This window comes from Pristiophorus japonicus, chromosome 9 (genome assembly GCF_044704955.1).
Source record: "Pristiophorus japonicus isolate sPriJap1 chromosome 9, sPriJap1.hap1, whole genome shotgun sequence".
In the NCBI taxonomy this organism is placed as follows: Eukaryota; Metazoa; Chordata; class Chondrichthyes; family Pristiophoridae; genus Pristiophorus; species Pristiophorus japonicus.
The window spans coordinates 25,086,892-25,104,590 of NC_091985.1; the positions used below are offsets into that span (position 1 = coordinate 25,086,892).

At 49.0% G+C, this 17,699-nt stretch overlaps 1 protein-coding gene across 1 annotated transcript in view; it reads right to left on the bottom strand.

Annotated features, from left to right (window-relative positions):
* The window catches only part of tspan33b (tetraspanin 33b), a 94,457-nt gene that overhangs the window by 33,466 nt on the left and 43,292 nt on the right, over positions 1–17,699 (bottom strand). The window contains exon 4 of the mRNA XM_070888650.1: positions 6,803–6,877. Coding sequence (XP_070744751.1) covers positions 6,803–6,877 — 75 coding nt within the window. The remainder of the gene's footprint in view (positions 1–6,802; positions 6,878–17,699) is intronic.

The window sequence follows — 17,699 nt, forward strand, 5'->3', positions numbered from 1 at the left end:
CCCATCCACACGAGACTGAGAACATACACCATAGAGCTCATCACTGTCCTGGGCAGCGCCATGGTCAAGGTCACCTATGAGGGCACGGTGCACGAACTGCCACTCTGGATTGTCCCGGGCGATGGCCCCACACTGCTTAGAAGGAGATGGCTGGGCAAAATCTGTTGGAACTGGGATGACATCCGAGTGCTATCACATGTCGATGAGGCCTCATTCACCCAGGTTCTAAACAAATTTCCTTCCCTTTTTGAGCCAGGCATTGGAAACTTTTCCGGGGCGAAGGTGCGGATCCACTTGGTCCCAGAGGCACGACCCATTCACCACAAGGCGCAAGTGGAGGGAGAGAGTGGAAATCGAGCTGGACAGGCTGCAACACGAGGGCATCATCTCCCCAGTGGAATTCAGCGAGTGGGTCAGCCCGATTGTTCCAGTACTCAAAACTGTTGGCACGGTCAGGATTTGCGGCGATTATAAAGTAATTATTAATCGTTTCTCGCTACAGGACCAATACCCGCTACCTAAGGCAGACGACCTATTTGCGACGCTGGCAGGAGGCAAGAGGTTCACCAAGCTCGACCTGACTTCGGCCTACATGACGCAGGAGCTGGAAGAGTCTTCGAAGGGCCTCACCTGCATCAACACGCACAAGGGACTGTTCATCTACAACAGATGCCCGTTTGGAATTCGGTCAGCTGCAGCGATCTTCCAGAGAAACATGGAGAGCCTAATCAAGTCGGTACCACGCATGGTGGTTTTTCAGGACGACATACTGGTCACGGGTCGGGACACCGTCGAGCACTGACAAAACCTGGAGGAGATCCTCCACGACTGGATCGCGTAGGGCTGCGGCTGAAGAGGTTGAAATGCATCTTCATGGCAACAGAAGTGGAGTTTTTGGGGAGAAAGATCGCGGTGGACGGCATTCGGCCCACAGACGCCAAGACAGAGGCTATCAGGAACGCGCCCAGGCCACAGAACGTCACAGAGCTGCGGTCGTTCCTGGGACTCCTCAACTATTTTGGTAACTTCCTACCGGGGTTAAGCACCCTCTTAGAGCCCCTACATGTGTTATTGCGTAAAATGAGAACTGGGTATGGGGGAAAAAACAAGTAATTGCTTTTGAGAAAGTCAGAAACATTTTATGCTCTAACAAGCTGCTTGTATTGTATAACCCATGTAAAAGACTTGTGCTAGCACGTGATGCGTCGTCGTACGGAGTCGGGTGTGTATTACAACAAGCTAACGTTGCGGGGAAGTTGCAACCTGTCGCCTATGCCTCCAGGAGCTTGTCTAAGGCCGAGAGGGCCTACAGCATGATTGAGAAAGAGGCATTAGCGTGTGTGTTCGGGGTAAAGAAAAAGCATCAGTACCTGTTTGGCCTCAAATTTGAGCTGGAAACCGATCACAAGCCCCTCATATCCCTGTTCACTGAAAACAAGAGGATAAATACTAATGCCTCAGCCCGCATACAAAGGTGGGCACTCGCGCTATCAGTGTATAACTATACCATCCGCCACAGGCCAGGCACCGAGAACTGTGCGGATGCTCTCAGTCGGCTACCATTGCCCACCACGGGGGTGGAAATGGCGCAGCCTGCAAACTTGTTGATGGTGGCGCAGCCCGCAGACTTGTTGATGGTCATGAAAATGTTTGAAAATGATAAATCACCTGTCACGGCTCGCCTGATTAGGACTTGGACCAGCCAAGAACCTCTGCTGTCCCTAGTAAAAAAACTATGTACTGTATGGGAGCTGGGCCAGCATCCCCGTTGAAATGTAAGAACTAATCAAGCTGTTCCAGCAGGCGAAAGGACGAGCTGTCCATTCAGGCAGACTGCCTGTTGTGGGGTAACCGCGTAGTGCTACCCAAAAAGGGCAGGGAGCACACACCCGGGTATAGTAATGATGAAAGCGATAGCCAGATCCCACGTGTGGTGGCCCGGTATCAACACTGACTTAGAGTCCTGTGTACGGCAATGCAGTGTGTGTGCTCAATTGAGCAACGCGCCCAGAGAGGCACCACTAAGTTTGTGGTCCTGGCCCTCCAGACCATGGTCGAGGATCCATGTCGACTATGCGGGCCCGTTTCTCGGTAAAATGTTTCTGGTGGTGGTGGATGCTTTTTCAAAATGGATTGAATGTGAAATAATATCGGGAAGCACCGCCACCACCACCATTGAAAGCCTGAGGGCCATGTTTGCCACCCACGGCCTGCCTGACATACTGGTCAGTGACAACGGGCCATGTTTCACCAATGCCAAATTTAACGAATTCATAACCCGCAATGGGATCAAACAGGTCACCTCGGCCCAATTTAAACCAGCCTCCAATGGGCAGGCAGAGCGGGCACTACAAACAATCAAACAGAGCCTGAAACGAGTCACAGAAGACTCACTCCAAACCCGCCTGTCCCGAGTACTGCTCAGATACCGCACAAGACTCCACTCGCTCATAGGGGTGCCCCCAGCTGAGCTACTCATGAAAAGGACACTTAAAACCAGACTCTCGCTGGTTCACTCCAACCTGCATGATCAGGTAGAGCAGGCAGCAGCAACAAAATGTAAACGATGGTCGCGCCACTGTGTCACGGGAAATTGATCTGAATGACCCTGTGCATGTGCTAAACTATGGACATGGTCGCAAGTGGATCGTGGGCATGGTGATAGCTAAAGAAGGGAGTAGGGTGTTTGTAGTCAAACTAGACAATGGACAAATTTGCAGAAAGCACCTGGACCAAACGAGGCTGCGGTTCACAGACTGCCCTGAACAACCCACAGCAGACACCACCTTTTTCGAGCTCACAACACACACCCAAAGGATCAACGACACCAACCCGGACCAGGAAATCGAACCCATCATGCCCAACAGCCCAGCAAGGCCAGGCTCACCCAGCTGCCCTGCAGGGCCAACAACACGCCAGCCCAGCGAGGGCACAGCCAACACACCAGAACAGACATTTGTACCGAGGCGGTCCACCAGGGAAAGAAAGGGTCCTGACCACCTCACCTTGTAAATAGTTTTCACTTTGACTTTGGTGGGCGAGTGATGTTGTGTATCTGTAAAGCATGCACTCCCATGTTCTGCCACCAGGGAGCGCATCCCCTGAAGTCCCAAGGGATTCCAGCACTGTATATAAGCCGGCCCCTAAGGCCTGTTACTCACTCTGGAGTGTTTTAATAAAGACTGAGGTCACTGTTACTCTAACCTCCCTGTGTGCAGTCTCATCTGTGTTAGGAACACAATAAACACAACATTACGGAACAGGTCCAAACAATAAACATGGTCCATTTGGAATAGTTGCCGCTGAGCCTTCAGGCAGCAAAGCGTTCACGGATGAGCTGCTGGCACAAGGCTCGAGCAATCGTTAAAGGGACACGACGGCCCGCCCTCCTCCGCCGTCGTGCTCCGGGTTCAGGTAGTTGCATGGCTTCCTCGTCCTCCTCCTCATCATCTGAATCTTCCTCCTCATCATCAGCCACTCTCACCTCAGGTGGGTCTTCTACTACCAGCTGCTGCTGCCTCATGATGGCTAAGTTGTACAGCTTGCAACAGACAACAGTGAACTAACTGACAATCTCAGGGGAATATTGCAAGTAGTCTCTGGAATGGTCTAGGCATCGGAAATGCTGGTTCAAGATGCCAATAGTCCTCTCTATTATGCTGTGCGACATGTTGTATTCCCAGTCAGCTTCCGTCTGGGTTACGTGTAGGGGCATCATGAGCCAGGTGGCGAGGCCGTACTCTTTGTCCCCCAGCAGTCAGCTCTGCCCTTCTGGCTGCTACTGAAACATGGCAGATATAGCGCTCTCGCATAGGATGAACGCATCATGGGTGCTCCCAGGGTATCTTGCATCAAGTGACATGATGCGATGCATGTCGTCACACGAGCTGCACGTTCACGGAGTGGAAGCCTTTTCTGTTCCTGTACATCTCGGAATCCTCCAAAGCTGTTCGCATGGCGATGTGGGTACAATCAATGCAGCCCTGTACCTTTGGGGAAGCCAGCAATCCTGGAGAAGCCCACAGCCCTTTCCCGCATTGCCTGGGCGGTCATGGGGAACTTTAAGTAGTCATTCCTCCGGATATATAGTACAGCAGTCACTTGCCGAATGCAGATATATGTTGCATGTTGAGAAATGGTGCACACATCCCCAGTTGTGGCCTGGAATGATCCAGATGCATAGAATGAAAGTGCAACTGTAACCTGCACATCAACTGACAAAGCAGTCCTCCTGACGCTACTGGGCTGCAGGTCTGCTTTTACTAACTCACAGATCTCGGTTACAACTTCTTTGCGGAAACGCAGCCTTCTCACACAGCCTGCATCACTCAGGCGCAGGTCTGAACGCCTGTCTCGATATACCCGACGTGGGTAAGGCCTCCTGCCCATCATCCTACGTACTCTGTGGTTCCTCATGCGATGACGTCGAATCAATCGTCTCCTCCACAGCACCGTCATGCAGAAGGCTTGCACGAGGTATGACATTGTCAGTATTGCCCCCATGATTAAATTGTACCTTTGCAAGAAGCTCAAAACAGCAGGACCAAGCTTCTTTGTTGTCTCTTTCCCCAAGGTCGAAGCCCTAGTATGGACCACACCCAGATCTGGGCATGCGCAATAGGCTTGCTTAGAATAGGACCCCCCCCACCTCCCGCCTTCATTTGATGCTGCTGCTGCATGGTGTAAGGGTCTATATCCCTTCAGTTCAGCCTCCACATACCCCCAACACCCTCCTCTGAACCCCCCCCACCACCCCCGTCCACTCCCCCCCCGCTTCTTTTGAAGCCGAGCCCCTGTGTCCGGCCGACTGACGCTCCGACCCTCAAGCCCAGTTTGGGGATGTTTGATGTTGGCGTGGCACTTCGAAAAAAAATCAAAAATTAAAGAATAGCATTAGACTTCCATTTTCTGCGTTTTAAGTTTGAAAAAAACTAAGCTTCATAATGCATGATGTGTTCTTGGCTCCCTCCAAAACTTTGCCTACAAACAATGGCGTCTTTCTGCGCCGAGTTTTTGATGGTTTTTCTTATGTGCCCAGAAGGTTTTTTGGGAGTGGTGACATACGCCGTCCTAGGAGAAATGTAAGTTGGCCAAACTTGCGTAAACCTGAAAAAACTGGCACAGACATCAGGTTACGCCCCCATGACGCAAAAAAAAACAACCTAAAAAAATCGTAACTGAGTTACGCTGGCACATAATTTTTGGGGAATGTTGGATATTTTAATTTAGGCCAAAAATCAGGCCCCCCCCCCCCCCCCAAAAAAAAACGCCGCAAATCACTGGGGAAAATTGAGCCCTTTGTATTAAAAACCGAATCGGCAAAAAAAGGTACTGGTATTGGAAGTTCTGGGTAGGTGTGTCTTTGAATCTAGAAGCAGCAACACTCAGTGGGCAGAACTCTCACCTCTGAGTCAGAATGTTGTTGGTTCAAGTCCCACTCCAAGACTTGAGGGCATTATCTAGGCCAACACTCCAGTGCAGTACTGAGAGCGCGCTGCACTGTCGGAGGTGCCCTCTTTTATATGAGACGTTAAACTGAGGCCTCATCCGCCCACTCAGGTGGATGTAAAAGATGTCATGACACTATTTTGAAGAGCAGGGGAGTTCCAGAGAAACATCAATGTGCAATGGTACAGCACATTTAATCTTTCCCCTCCCTCCTCTCCTCCCCTCATCACCCAGTTCAATATTTTTAGTCATTATATATCTCCTGAGGGGCATCAGGAGAGCCCCCCTGCTCTTCTTAGAACAACGCTGTTGGATCTTTTGTGTCCGCTTGGACCACCAGAACAAGCAGACAATGATTTAATGTCTCATCAAAAAAATGACGCATCCGACAATATAGCACTGCCTCAGTACTACACTGCCTCAGTACTACACTGGAGTATGTGCTTAAGTCCTGAAGTGCGCCTTGAATCTTCTGACTCAGTGGTAAGAGTTCAATGTTATGAGCCAGAGGGAAAATAAAACATCTCGGAACTAGGTCCGCATAAAATCAAAGCTTTCCTTAATTGCTGCTTGGTCTGATCAGAATATCTTTACATAGATTAGAATTACATAGAATGTACAGCACAGAAACAGACCATTTGACCCAACTGGTCTATGCTGGTGTTTCTGTTCCACACGAGCCTCCTCCCATTCTACTTCACCTAACCCTATCAACATATCCTTTTATTCCTTTCTCCCTTGTAATTATCTAGTTTCCCCTTAAAAGCATCTATACTATTTGTCTCAACTGCAACAATTTGGTAGCACGTACCACATTCTCACAGTTCTCTGGATAAAGAAGTTTCTCCTGAATTCCCTATTGGATTTATCAGTGACTATCTTATATTTATAACCCCTAGTTTTAGACTCCCCCACAAGTTGAAACAGCTTCTCCATGTCTACCCCATAAAACCCCTTCATAATTTTGAAGACCTCCATTAGGTCAGCCCGAGCCTTCTCTATTGTAGAAAAAAGAGCCGCAGCCTGTTCAGTCTTTCATCAGTTTATAGAACCAATGAGGAGGGCCACACAATTTTTGTTAAAAGCTCAAAGTCAGATATGAAAAAAACATATCTGAGACGTAAATGAGACGTCTTCATCAGATGTGGGCAGGGGCGGAATGGCTCCAGTGATTGGGCACAAGAATCTTTGGGAATCTCACGGAAAGAGGGAAGGTATATAATCCAGTGCAATGAAACCATTCATGGGGCACTCTGGGAATCTCTTGACTTTCTATATAGTGAGTGGGGTGCACCACTTTCATGTTCCAGGAGGGAACTTTCAACCCAGCACCGTGTATCCACCTTAGAGTTACCTTATCAGAGTAGACGAATCCCAGGACTCCAACCGCCAACTGTACCAAGAAGAGGACCGTCAGGCTCAGCGAAAACTGTGAAGAAAAAAATATTCACAAACCACCTTGTAACATGTTTATAACAAAGCAGTACTGACTATTCACTGTCCTCATACACCAGCATTTTCACAGCTTCTGAACATTCTTGTGCAGAACTGGGTCAGTAAATCATGCCACATGCAATGAATTAGACAATTGTGGGATTTTAAATGGACACTCATTATAGGGCAGTATTGGTGTTGTGGCTCAGAAGTGGGTACCCTTCATCACATATTGTAACAACGACCTAAAATCTTGCCTTTTTGCTTGGCGGGGTGTGGTTAGCACATGAAGGCAGGGAAGAGACCATGGCTATTGATCCCTAAAATATGCTTGTTGGGATTATTGTCAAAATCAAAGCTTCACCATGCATTATGTATGCACAATAATTCTAATCAGCATTGTTGGTGGTGAAGAGGTTCGTTGTACCAGCATAGCGCTCAATTTACACACTCCCTCTGCAGTCCGTGAAGAAACATGACTGGAGGGACTGGCACTTTACAAAGCAGAAATGATAGAAATGTTCTATCACATTTAGGAAGGGATAAGGAGGGCTTTTGGAGTACACGATCAAGGGACTCTGGGGTCAGGGAGCATGGCGGAGGTGAGGCAGGGTGCTGTGCTTCACCTGCGATGGAGTCGATCTTCTCCGCCCCCACCCCTTTCATGGGCGGGGGATGCAGGGGGATAATAAGGGTTCATTGGAATATTTGTACCACATCTTGAAATGTTGATGTTTACTTGCTGGCCTTCTTATTGTTGAATTATTTTCTTTTGTGGTACATTATATTAAAAAATGATTCCGGCCTCCCACCCAAAAAGAAATACTGGGATCTGGGACTGGATGTTGCATTACCCTAATTATAAGGAGCAGGGGTGTCAAACGGGCGGGCCAGATTCGATCCGTTAAGCAATGAATAAAAGTATAAATGAACCTTAGGCGGGACTGGCTATTGGGGAAAGTTCCCTGGTGCCCGGAAACCTTGACAGCTGAACATGATACACTCTTAACTTTCTGAAAGACGATCTTTCCTGTGGCCCGGAGGCCATTTCTCTCCCCTGTACTTCGTGTCACGCGCTGTTGTGCTCCGTCAGTCCCCCTCGTCCCTCTCTGATCCTCCAATCACAGCTTCGCCTTTTACCTGTTCTTCCCGGCCGTTGGCGCTTTTTCGATTTGGGTTTGAGCGCTCGGCTCACGCCTGTTCCTCGCTGCCCGGCCGCCATCGTCCCACCCTGCAGCCCAGCCTCACAGTTACTAAGAAGGGGCACGAAAGAAGATCTGGCCCATCGCACGTCAACCCCCGGCACCCTGCCCTCCGTGGCCCTCCTTCATCATCTCTGTTCCAGGGTCCCTTGACCTTGTACTCCAAAAGCTCTCCTCGTGTCTTTCTAAATACTGTTTTAAGTTAGATATAGCTGAGAGGATTGGGGAAAAAATGGATTCCACCACATTCAGTGGAAAGTGTGCTGGGCTGTTGGAAAGACTGGAGCTGACGGATTCTCTCTGCTCAGTATCTGAGCAAATGGCGGGGCACGGAAATGGAGAAGTCCAGCTTCAAACCCCGCATTAAAAGGAGCAACAACAACAAAACAGGAAAGCTGAAGAGCTGAGAAAAACAATCAAATGACCTTTGTGTAAAGGACTTGGAAGAGAAGGTGATGAAAGCTAGCTTCCTCCTCTCCGAGACAAAATCCACAGGCCACGTACTAAGAACTAGGAAATGAAAATCTGAGAGAGCGAATACTCACTGTGGTGAAACTAGCTCCAGTGAAGGCCAATGGATGAAGATAGCCTGGTGGAATCACATGACATGGGGCTTGGTGACTTGTTATTGTCAGAAGCCCTTTGCCAGCATGGCGATGGTTAGATGTAACCAGCGCTACACCTGGATCTACCTGTTCATGTGCCAAAATCCTAAAGTCGATATCCCTGATGTCTTTTCCTATAAGGGAAGAAGGGAGTGAATCGAGCTGAGGCCAGAAGAAGGTTCCTTCAATTACTATTTTGTTAGCCTCATGTTGTGACTCATCCACACGAGGTTTAAAAAAAGCATAGAAAGGTCAGCCAAATAAACCTTGAAAAAAGCTAACAAGGAGATACTTTATTTGAACTGTAATGGTTACAGGGTAAAGCATGCAGATTGCCATGGGAAAGAAGGGATCCTTTTATTCTTCCTTGCAGTTTATCTCCCCAATGTGGAAGGTCCAGAAATAATGCTTATGTGCAGCAGAGAACATTATGTGTTTGTGGTTTATAGCTAATAATCACCAAGACAGTGAGTTGTGACTGTATAACAGGATGCCAGCAAACTGAAGTCAAACAAGTCAAGTTGCATTCCTGACCATGAAGGTAGGTGGCTCAGTCTCAGACACATTCTGACTTTGTGGCCTTTTTATTAGGGCTCATCCTCATATTCAACAGATTTTATAGGGCGATATAATGGAAGCATTTAAAATGATGAAAGATGAGGCAGACTAAATAAAAGCAGACTGTTTCCAGTGGTAGAGGGGTCAAGAACACGGGGCCATAGATACAAGATTAAATGAAAGAGCTAGAGAACAGGGAGCAAGAGAAACTTCTTGAGAGTTGTTAGGCAGTGTTACTTTCAGGGTTAGTGGCTGAGTCAAAGGCCTGGAGTTTCTCCTCGGTTATGCTTAGTTTTTTGGCGCAATTTGCCTGAAATTGGCCAAACCAGTGGAAAAGATCACAGAATTTTTAGTGCAAATTACGGTCAGCACAACTCAAGTTTCTGCGATCTTTTGTCCGGGTTTAAAAGTAGCACGATGGAAGCCGGCCACACCCCCAAAACTGGCCGTGTCACCCAGATCGACATCACCACTGAGTTTCCACCAATTGTGCTCATTTGCAGACCTTTGAAGAAGCTTTAAACATTAAGGGCTAGAAATTCATCAAAAACCGTTACCACCGGTTTTTTGGGATCGAGTCTTTTTTAACCACTGGAATACCACCATGACGGAATGCCGCTAGTTTGGTCAAAAGTTGACCAGCGGTAGTGGTATTTTCATTCTTGCACAACTCGGGTTTTTGGCGCCGAAAATAAATGGTTCTTCTGCGCATGCGCAATTTCCCCCCCCCCCCCCGATTTTTGTTTTCCCCGCGCCTCTGGTCAGGGTTTACCCGTGCATGTGCAGAGCACCCAGCAGTCATCCATTTTAGAGAGAGAGAGAGATAATAGGAGATAATCGGAGAGGAGAGACAGATATTCGAATAGGAGATATAGGAGAGAGAGACAATAGGAGAGAGTGATAATGGGAGAAAAATGCAGCACCCAGAAGTAGCGAGGCAGAGGACACGAAAATTCAGCCTGGATGCCTAGAGGCACTGTTGGCAGCAGTGGAGCCAGATGGGGACAATTGTTTCGGGGTGGACGAGCAAAACCCGTCCCGGCTGTCGGCAGAAGAATATGGACTGCAACTCCTCAGCAGATGACATCCACCGGGGCTCTCAGCAATGCAGGAAGAGGTGGAATGACCTTTGCGTGTCCGCGAGAGTAATATTTTTATTCATGCACTCCTTGATTACTTACAATGTAAATTCGACACGTTACATAAGAACATAATAGGAGCGGAATTAGGCCATTTGGCCCATCGAGCCTGCTCCGCCATTCAATAAGATCATGGCTGATCTGATCATGGAATCATTTCCACTTCCCTGCCCACTCCCCATAACCCTTTACTCCCTCAATGCTCAAAAATCTGTCTAGCTCCACCTTAAATATATTCAAAGGCCCAGCCTCCACTCCTCTATGGGGGAGAGAATTCCATAGATTTACAGCCCTCAGAGAAGAAATTCCTCCTCATCTCAGTTTTAAATGGATTGCCCCTTATTCTGAGACTATGTACCCTAGTTTTAGTTTCCCTTATGAGTGGAAATAACCTTTCTGCATCCACCTTGTCCAGCCCCCTCAATATCCTATATGTTTTGATAAGATCACCAATGTGTATAGGCCCAACCTACTCAACCTATCTTCATAAGTCAACCCCCTCATCTCCGGAATCAACCTAGTGAACCTTCTCTGAACAGCCTCCAATGCAAGTATATCCTTCCTTAAAAAGGGAGATCAAAACTGTACGCAGTACTCCAGGTGTGGCCTCACCAATACCCTGTACAGTTGTAGCAGGACTTCTTGCTTTTATACTCTATCCCCCTTGCAATAAAGGCCAACATTCCATTTGCTTTCCTGATCACTTGCTGTTCCTGTATACTAACTTTTTGTGTTTCATGCACAAGGACACCCAGGTCCCGCTGTACTGCAGCACTTTGCAATTTTTCTCCTTTTAAATTGTAATTTGCTTTTCTATTTTTACTGCCAAAGTGGATAACCTCACATTTTCCCACATTATACTCCATCTGCCAGATTTTTGCCCACTCACTTAGCCTGTCTATATCTCTTTGCAGATTTTTTGTGTCCTCCTCACAGTTTGCTTTCCCACCTATCTTTGTATCATCAGCAAACTTGGCTACATTACACTTGGTCCCTTCATCCAAGTCATTAATATAGATTGTAAATAGGTGAGGATCTAGCACCAATCCCTGCGGCACCCCACTAGTCACTGTTTGCCAACTGAAAATGACCCATTTATCCCGACTCCCTGTTTTCTGTTAGTTAGCCAATCCTCTATCCATGCTAATATATTACCCCCAACCCCGTGAACTTTTATCTTGTGCAGTAACCTTTTATGTGGCACCTTATCGAATGCCTTCTGGAAATCCAAATACACCACATCCACTGGTTCCCCCTTATCCACCCTGCTCGTTACATCCTCAAAGAACTCCAGCAAATTTGTCAAACATGATTTCCCTTTCATAATACTATGCGGACTCTGCTTGATTGAATCATGCTTTTCCAAATGTCCCGCTACTGCTTCCTTAATAATGGACTCTAGCATTTTCCCACGGCAGATGTTAGGCTAACTGGTCTATAGTTTCCTGCTTTTTGTCTGACTCCTTTTTTTAAATAGGGTTGTTACATTTGTGGTTTTCCAATCTGCTGGGACCGCCCCAGAATCCAGAGAATTTTGCTAGAGTACAACCAATGCATCCACTATCTCTGCAGCCACTTCTTTTAAGACCCTAGAATGTAAGCCATCAGGTCCAGGGGACTTGTCCGCCTTTAGTCCCATTATTTTACCAAGTACTATTTCATTAGTGATAGTGATTGTATTAAGTTTCTCCCTCCCTATAGCCCCTTGATTATCCACGATTGGGATTATTTTTAGTGTCTTCTGCCATGAAGTCTGATACAAAATATTGGTTCAACGTATCTGCCATTTCCCTGTTCTCCATTATTAATTCCACAGTCTCATCCTCTAGAGGACCAACATTTACTTTAGCCACTCTTTTCCTTTTTATGTACCTGTAGAAACCCTTACTATCTTTTTATATTTCGTGCCAATTTACTATCATAATCTATCTTTTCTCTCTTTATGTTGCTGTAGGTAGGCTTAGTGTTGCACCTTATTTGCCATGAATGATCTTTACACATTATAAAGATGGCTATCTGAGATCTTAAAAGATGTTTCTGTACTTCAATGTTTTCCACATGAACCACGTGCAGCTTAATGGGGCATTAAACAAATAACTGTATTAAATGCACACAGTATGTTATAAGTGCTTTGATGGCTATCTGTGTGTACCACAAGAGCAGAAGGGCAATTCGGTTAAGCATTGCTATTCTCATTTTTGCAGAAGAAACTGGCTCATAATTGAAGTGAGCAGTGACGCACAGGGAGTGGTCCACCCAACATCCAGCCCTCAGAGGTGGAGAAACATGTGGCAGCCCTGGTGGGTGCCCACAACAGATTGACTACCCATGCAGGTGCTGATCCTATGACTCCAACTGAGGGTAAGTCCTGCAAAAATCCCTGGGCTGCGTTGAGGTGCAGTTTTGGTCACCTTACTTAAGGAAGGATAGACTAGCTTTGGAGGGGTTACAGAGACGATTCACTAGGCTGATTCCGGAGATGAGGGGGTTACCTTGTGATGACAGACTGAGTGGACTGGGTCTTTACTCGTTGGAGTTCAGAAGGATGAGGGGTGATCTTATAGAAACATTTAAAATAATGAAAGGGATAGACAAGATAGAGGCAGAGAGGTTGTTTCCACTGGTCGGGCAGACTAGAACTAGGGGGCATAGCCTCAAAATACGGGGGAGCCAATTTAAAACCGAGTTGAGAAGAAATTTCTTCTCCCAGAGGGTTGTGAATCTGTGGAATTCTCTGCCCAAGGAAGCAGTTGAGGCTAGCTCATTGAATGTATTCAAGTCACAGATAGATAGATTTTTAACCAATAAGGGAATTAAGGGTTACGGGGAGCGGGCGGGTAAGTGGAGCTGAGTCCACGGCCAGATCAGCCATGATCTTGTTGAATGGCGGAGCAGGCTCGAGGGGCTAGATGGCCTACTCCTGTTCCTAATTCTTATGTTCTTATGTAATTTAATGTCATGTAGTGTCTGTGGACTCAGGTTCGGGTAATTTCATGTAGTGTCTCGCGACGACATATAATGCAATAGTGGTGGTCCTCCAAATAGGCCTGCGCTACGTGACCATATTCATGTCACCCTGCCCCTTCCCCTGCTGCTAACCACTCGTATGTTGTTTTCTATTTCCAGATGAGTAGTCGCTTGCACCGCATCCCACCATGAAAGCTCCACTTCCAGGTCATACTTTCGTGTTTGGGTCAACGAGGAGGATGAGGAGGAAGAGCAAGAGGCGATGAGGGGCACCCAGAGGACCCTATGGAGGAAACAACTATTGCGGGGGGGGAGTCGTTGTTAGTGTCAGTGGGGATGGAGGGGAACGTGGAGGAGAAGTTGTGAGTGGAGGAGGAGGTGGGGGATGGAGGAGTTGGACGTGTCAACGCCTATTTTAGCTGTGGCCACAACTCCCTCAGAGGGATCCACATTTCAAGGAATCCCCACCTCCAAGACAGCGGGACCAAGTGGTGTGCAGCAACGCACCCCAAGGGTAGAACCCCGATGCCGCCTCTACGGAAGTTGAGTCGGCAAAGCCGGTCTGCTGAGAGACAGGCAGGTGCACACCTGGACATGGTGGGACTGTCAATGGAGAGCGTCGAACTAGGTCGAGAGCTCCTCCAGGCCCCGAGTGGAACTTGCGGCAACATCGCCGCACAATCTGCCAGACAAACTGTGGACATGTCGCAGATGGTTGCTGTGATCCGGGAAAGTACTGAAGCGGTCAATGCCCTGCGGCAAATGATGGTCTCGACATTTGGCACTGCAGCCCCCAGTATCATACTACCCAGACTGACAGCACTTGTGAGTGGGCAGGCAGAACAGAAGCTGGGCCTTCCATATCCCGAGCTTCTCCAGGGGATCCCCATAATCATCATCATAGGCAGTCCCTCGGAATCGAGGAAGACTTGCTTCCACTCTTAGCATGAGTTCTTAGGTGGCTGTACAGTCCAATACGAGAACCACAGTCTCTGTTACAGGTTGGACAGACAGTGGTTGAGGGAAAGGGTGGGCGGGGAGCCTGGTTTGCCGCACACTCCTTCTGCTGTCTGCGCTTGATTTCTGCATGCTCTCGGCGACGATACTCGAGGAGCTCAGCGCCCTCCCGGATGCACTTCCTCCACTTAGGGCGGTCTTTGGCCAGGGCCTTCCAGGTGTCAGTGGGGATGTTGCACTTTATCAGGGAGGCTTTGAGGATGTCCTTGCAACGTTTCCTCAGCCCGCCTTTGACTCATTTGCCGTAGATGAGTTCCAAATAGAGTGCTTGCTTTGGGAGTCTCGTGTCTGGCATGTGAACTATGTGGCCTGCCCAGCGGAGCTGATCAAGTGTGGTCAGTGCTTCAATGTTGGGTATGTTGACCTGCACGAGGACGCTAATGTTGGTGCGTCTGTCCTCCCAGGGGATTTGTAGGATCTTGCGGAGAAATCGTTAGTGGTATTTCTCCAGCGACTTGAGGTGTCTACTGTACATGGTCCACGTCTCTGAGCCATACAGGAGGGCGGGTATTACTACGGCCCTGTAGACCATGAGCTTGGTGACAGTTTTGAGGGCCTGGTCTTCAAAAACTCTTTTCCTCAGGCGGCCGAAGGCTGCACTGGCGCACTGGAGGCGGTGTTGGAACTCGTCGTCAATGTCTGCTCTTGTTGATAGGAGGCTCCCGAGATAAGGGAAGTGGTCCACGTTGTCCAGGGCCGTGCCGTGGATCTTGATGTTTGGGGGGCAGTGCTGTGCAACGAGGACAGGCTGGTGGAGGACCTCTGTCTTACTGATGTTTAGCATAAGGCCCATGCTTTCATACGCCTTGGTAAATACGTCGACTATGTCCTGGAGTTCAGCCTCTGTGTGTGCACAGACGCAGGCCTTGTCTGCGTACTGTAGCTCGACGACAGAGGTTGGGGTGGTCTCGGACCTGGCCTGGAGACGGCGAAGGTTGAACAGGTTCCCACTGGTTTTGTAGTTTAGTTCCACTCCAGCGGGGAGTTGTTGACTGTGAGGTGGAGTATGGCAGCGAGGAAGATTGAGAAGAGAGTTGGGGTCGATGACGCAGCCCTGTTTGACCCCGGTCCGGACATGGATTGGGTCTGTGTTGGATCCGTTGGTAAGGATTACAGCCTGCATGTCATTGTGGAGCAGGCGGAGGATGGTGACGTACTTTTGGGGAATCCGAAATGGAGGAGGACGCTCCATAGACCCTCGCGGTTGACAGTGTCAAAGGCCTTTGTAAGGTCGAAGAAGGCCATGTATAAAGGCTGGCGCTGCTCCCTGCATTTTTTCTGCAGTTGTCACGCTGCAAATATCATGTCCGTTGTGCCCTGGAGGGGACGAAATCCGCACTGCGACTCTGGGAGGAGCTCCTCGGCCATGGGAAGAAGACGGTTGAGGAGGACTCTAGCGACAACTTTCCCAGTGGTTGATAGCAGGGAGATTCCTCTGTAGTTTCTGCAGTCGGACTTGTCCCCTTTTTTAAAGATGGTCACGATCACTGCATCTCTAAGATCTCCCGGCATGCTCTCCTCCCTCCAGATGAGAGAGATGAGATCGTGTATTCGCGCCAGCAGTGCCTCTCCGCCATACTTCAGTGCCTCAGCAGGGATTCCATCCGCTCCCGTAGCCTTGTTATTTTTTAGCTGTCTTATGGCTTTTTTCTACCTCGTGCAGTGTTGGGGTCTCACTGAGGTGGTGGCGGGTAGCATGCTGCGGAATGAAGTCGAGAACACTCGAGTCAAAGGCAGAGTCTCAACTGACGAGATCTTCGAAGTGCTCCTTCCAGCGGGCCCTGACTGCCTCAGTGTCCTTGATGAGTGTTTCCCCGTTCTTGGCCAGCAGCGGGGTGGGGCCTTGGGTGTTTGGACCGTAGGTAGCCTTGACTGCGTTGAAGAATCCTCGCACATCATGGCTGTCGGCTGTCAGCAGTGCCTGGTCTCCAGTCGTCTTGGACCCCCTTGCCACTGGACCAAGACCTCGCTCAGCTAAGCCCGTGTGGTAGCCGGTGTTCGACGATCACCCCACGTTAAAAGAAATCACGCACTGGCATCTTCCACTCCTCTAACATGAAGTTCGGGACCTGGAACGTCAGGACCCTCATGGACAACCCCAACAGTGACAGGCCGGAACGCCGCAGCGTCATAGTTGCCCGGGGACTTAGAAGCTTTGATATCGACATCGCCGCCTTAGGTGAGACCCGGCGGGCAGGGGAAGGCCAGCTCAAGGAACAAGGTGGAGGTTACACCTTCTTCTGGAAAGGGAAACCAGAGGCAGAACGCCGCCTCCACGGAGTCGGCTTCGCCATCAAAAACGAGCTGGTCGACCACCTCAAAGACTCCCCCTGCGGGACTAACGAACGCCTCATGACGCTTCGACTCACCCTATCCCGGAACTAGTGCACCACAGTCATCAGTGCTTATGCCCCGACACTCGATGCAACAGATGAGGCCAAAGAGGGTTTTTACTCCAACCGCGAAAAATCCCTGACCTGCGTCCCCGCGGGCGACAAACTGATCCTCCTCGGCGACTTCAACGCCAGGGTCGGCAGGGACACTGGGGAGGCGTGATTGGCAGAGAGGGGGTAGAGAAAGCCAACCCCAGCGGTACCTTACTCCTGACAAAATGTCTAGAGCATGAACTTGTCCACACATAGCGTCGCCATCGTCTATCCCCCGACAACAGCAGCGCTCTGGATGCCTTGCTGCACAACTTCCTGGTCCCAATGCGGTGGCGGGAGGAAGAAAGGGGGGGGGGTTAAAGTCTGGGGCGGGGGGGGGGGGTGGGGAAGAGGTGGCTGCAGTTAAAATAGGTGCCCGGTGGGGGGTGGGGAGTGTTGTTGTTGTGTTATATAGTTATTGTTCTTTCACAAAAAATGATCAAATTTACAAATTATTTGAAGAGATGTGGCCCTTACGGCTAAAGGGATCGGGGGTATGGAGAGAAAGCAGGAAAGGGGTACTGAGGTGAATGATCAGCCATGATCTTATTGAATGGTGGTGCAGGCTCGAAGGGCCAAATGGCCTACTCCTGCACCTATTTTCTATGTTTCTATGTAAATTATTTATTTGTTGTCAAAGTTTCAAAAATTTAACGGGGCAGAAATCTCGGCCTCCCCGGGTCCGTACGGAGCGTGTATGGACCCGGGAAGGCATTGTAAAAGCCAGTTTTTGGCGTACAATCCGATCTGTCAAGCTCTGGCTTGGCGGATACTCCATATCCCCACAGCCAGGACATTCGCATGGGCCAGATTGCGGTATTTGCCCATCTCTTGCCCAGCGAATGTCCTGAAAACTCTTGTGCCTAGTAAAAGCAGGCGCATAGCCTACTTTTATTAGTGTAA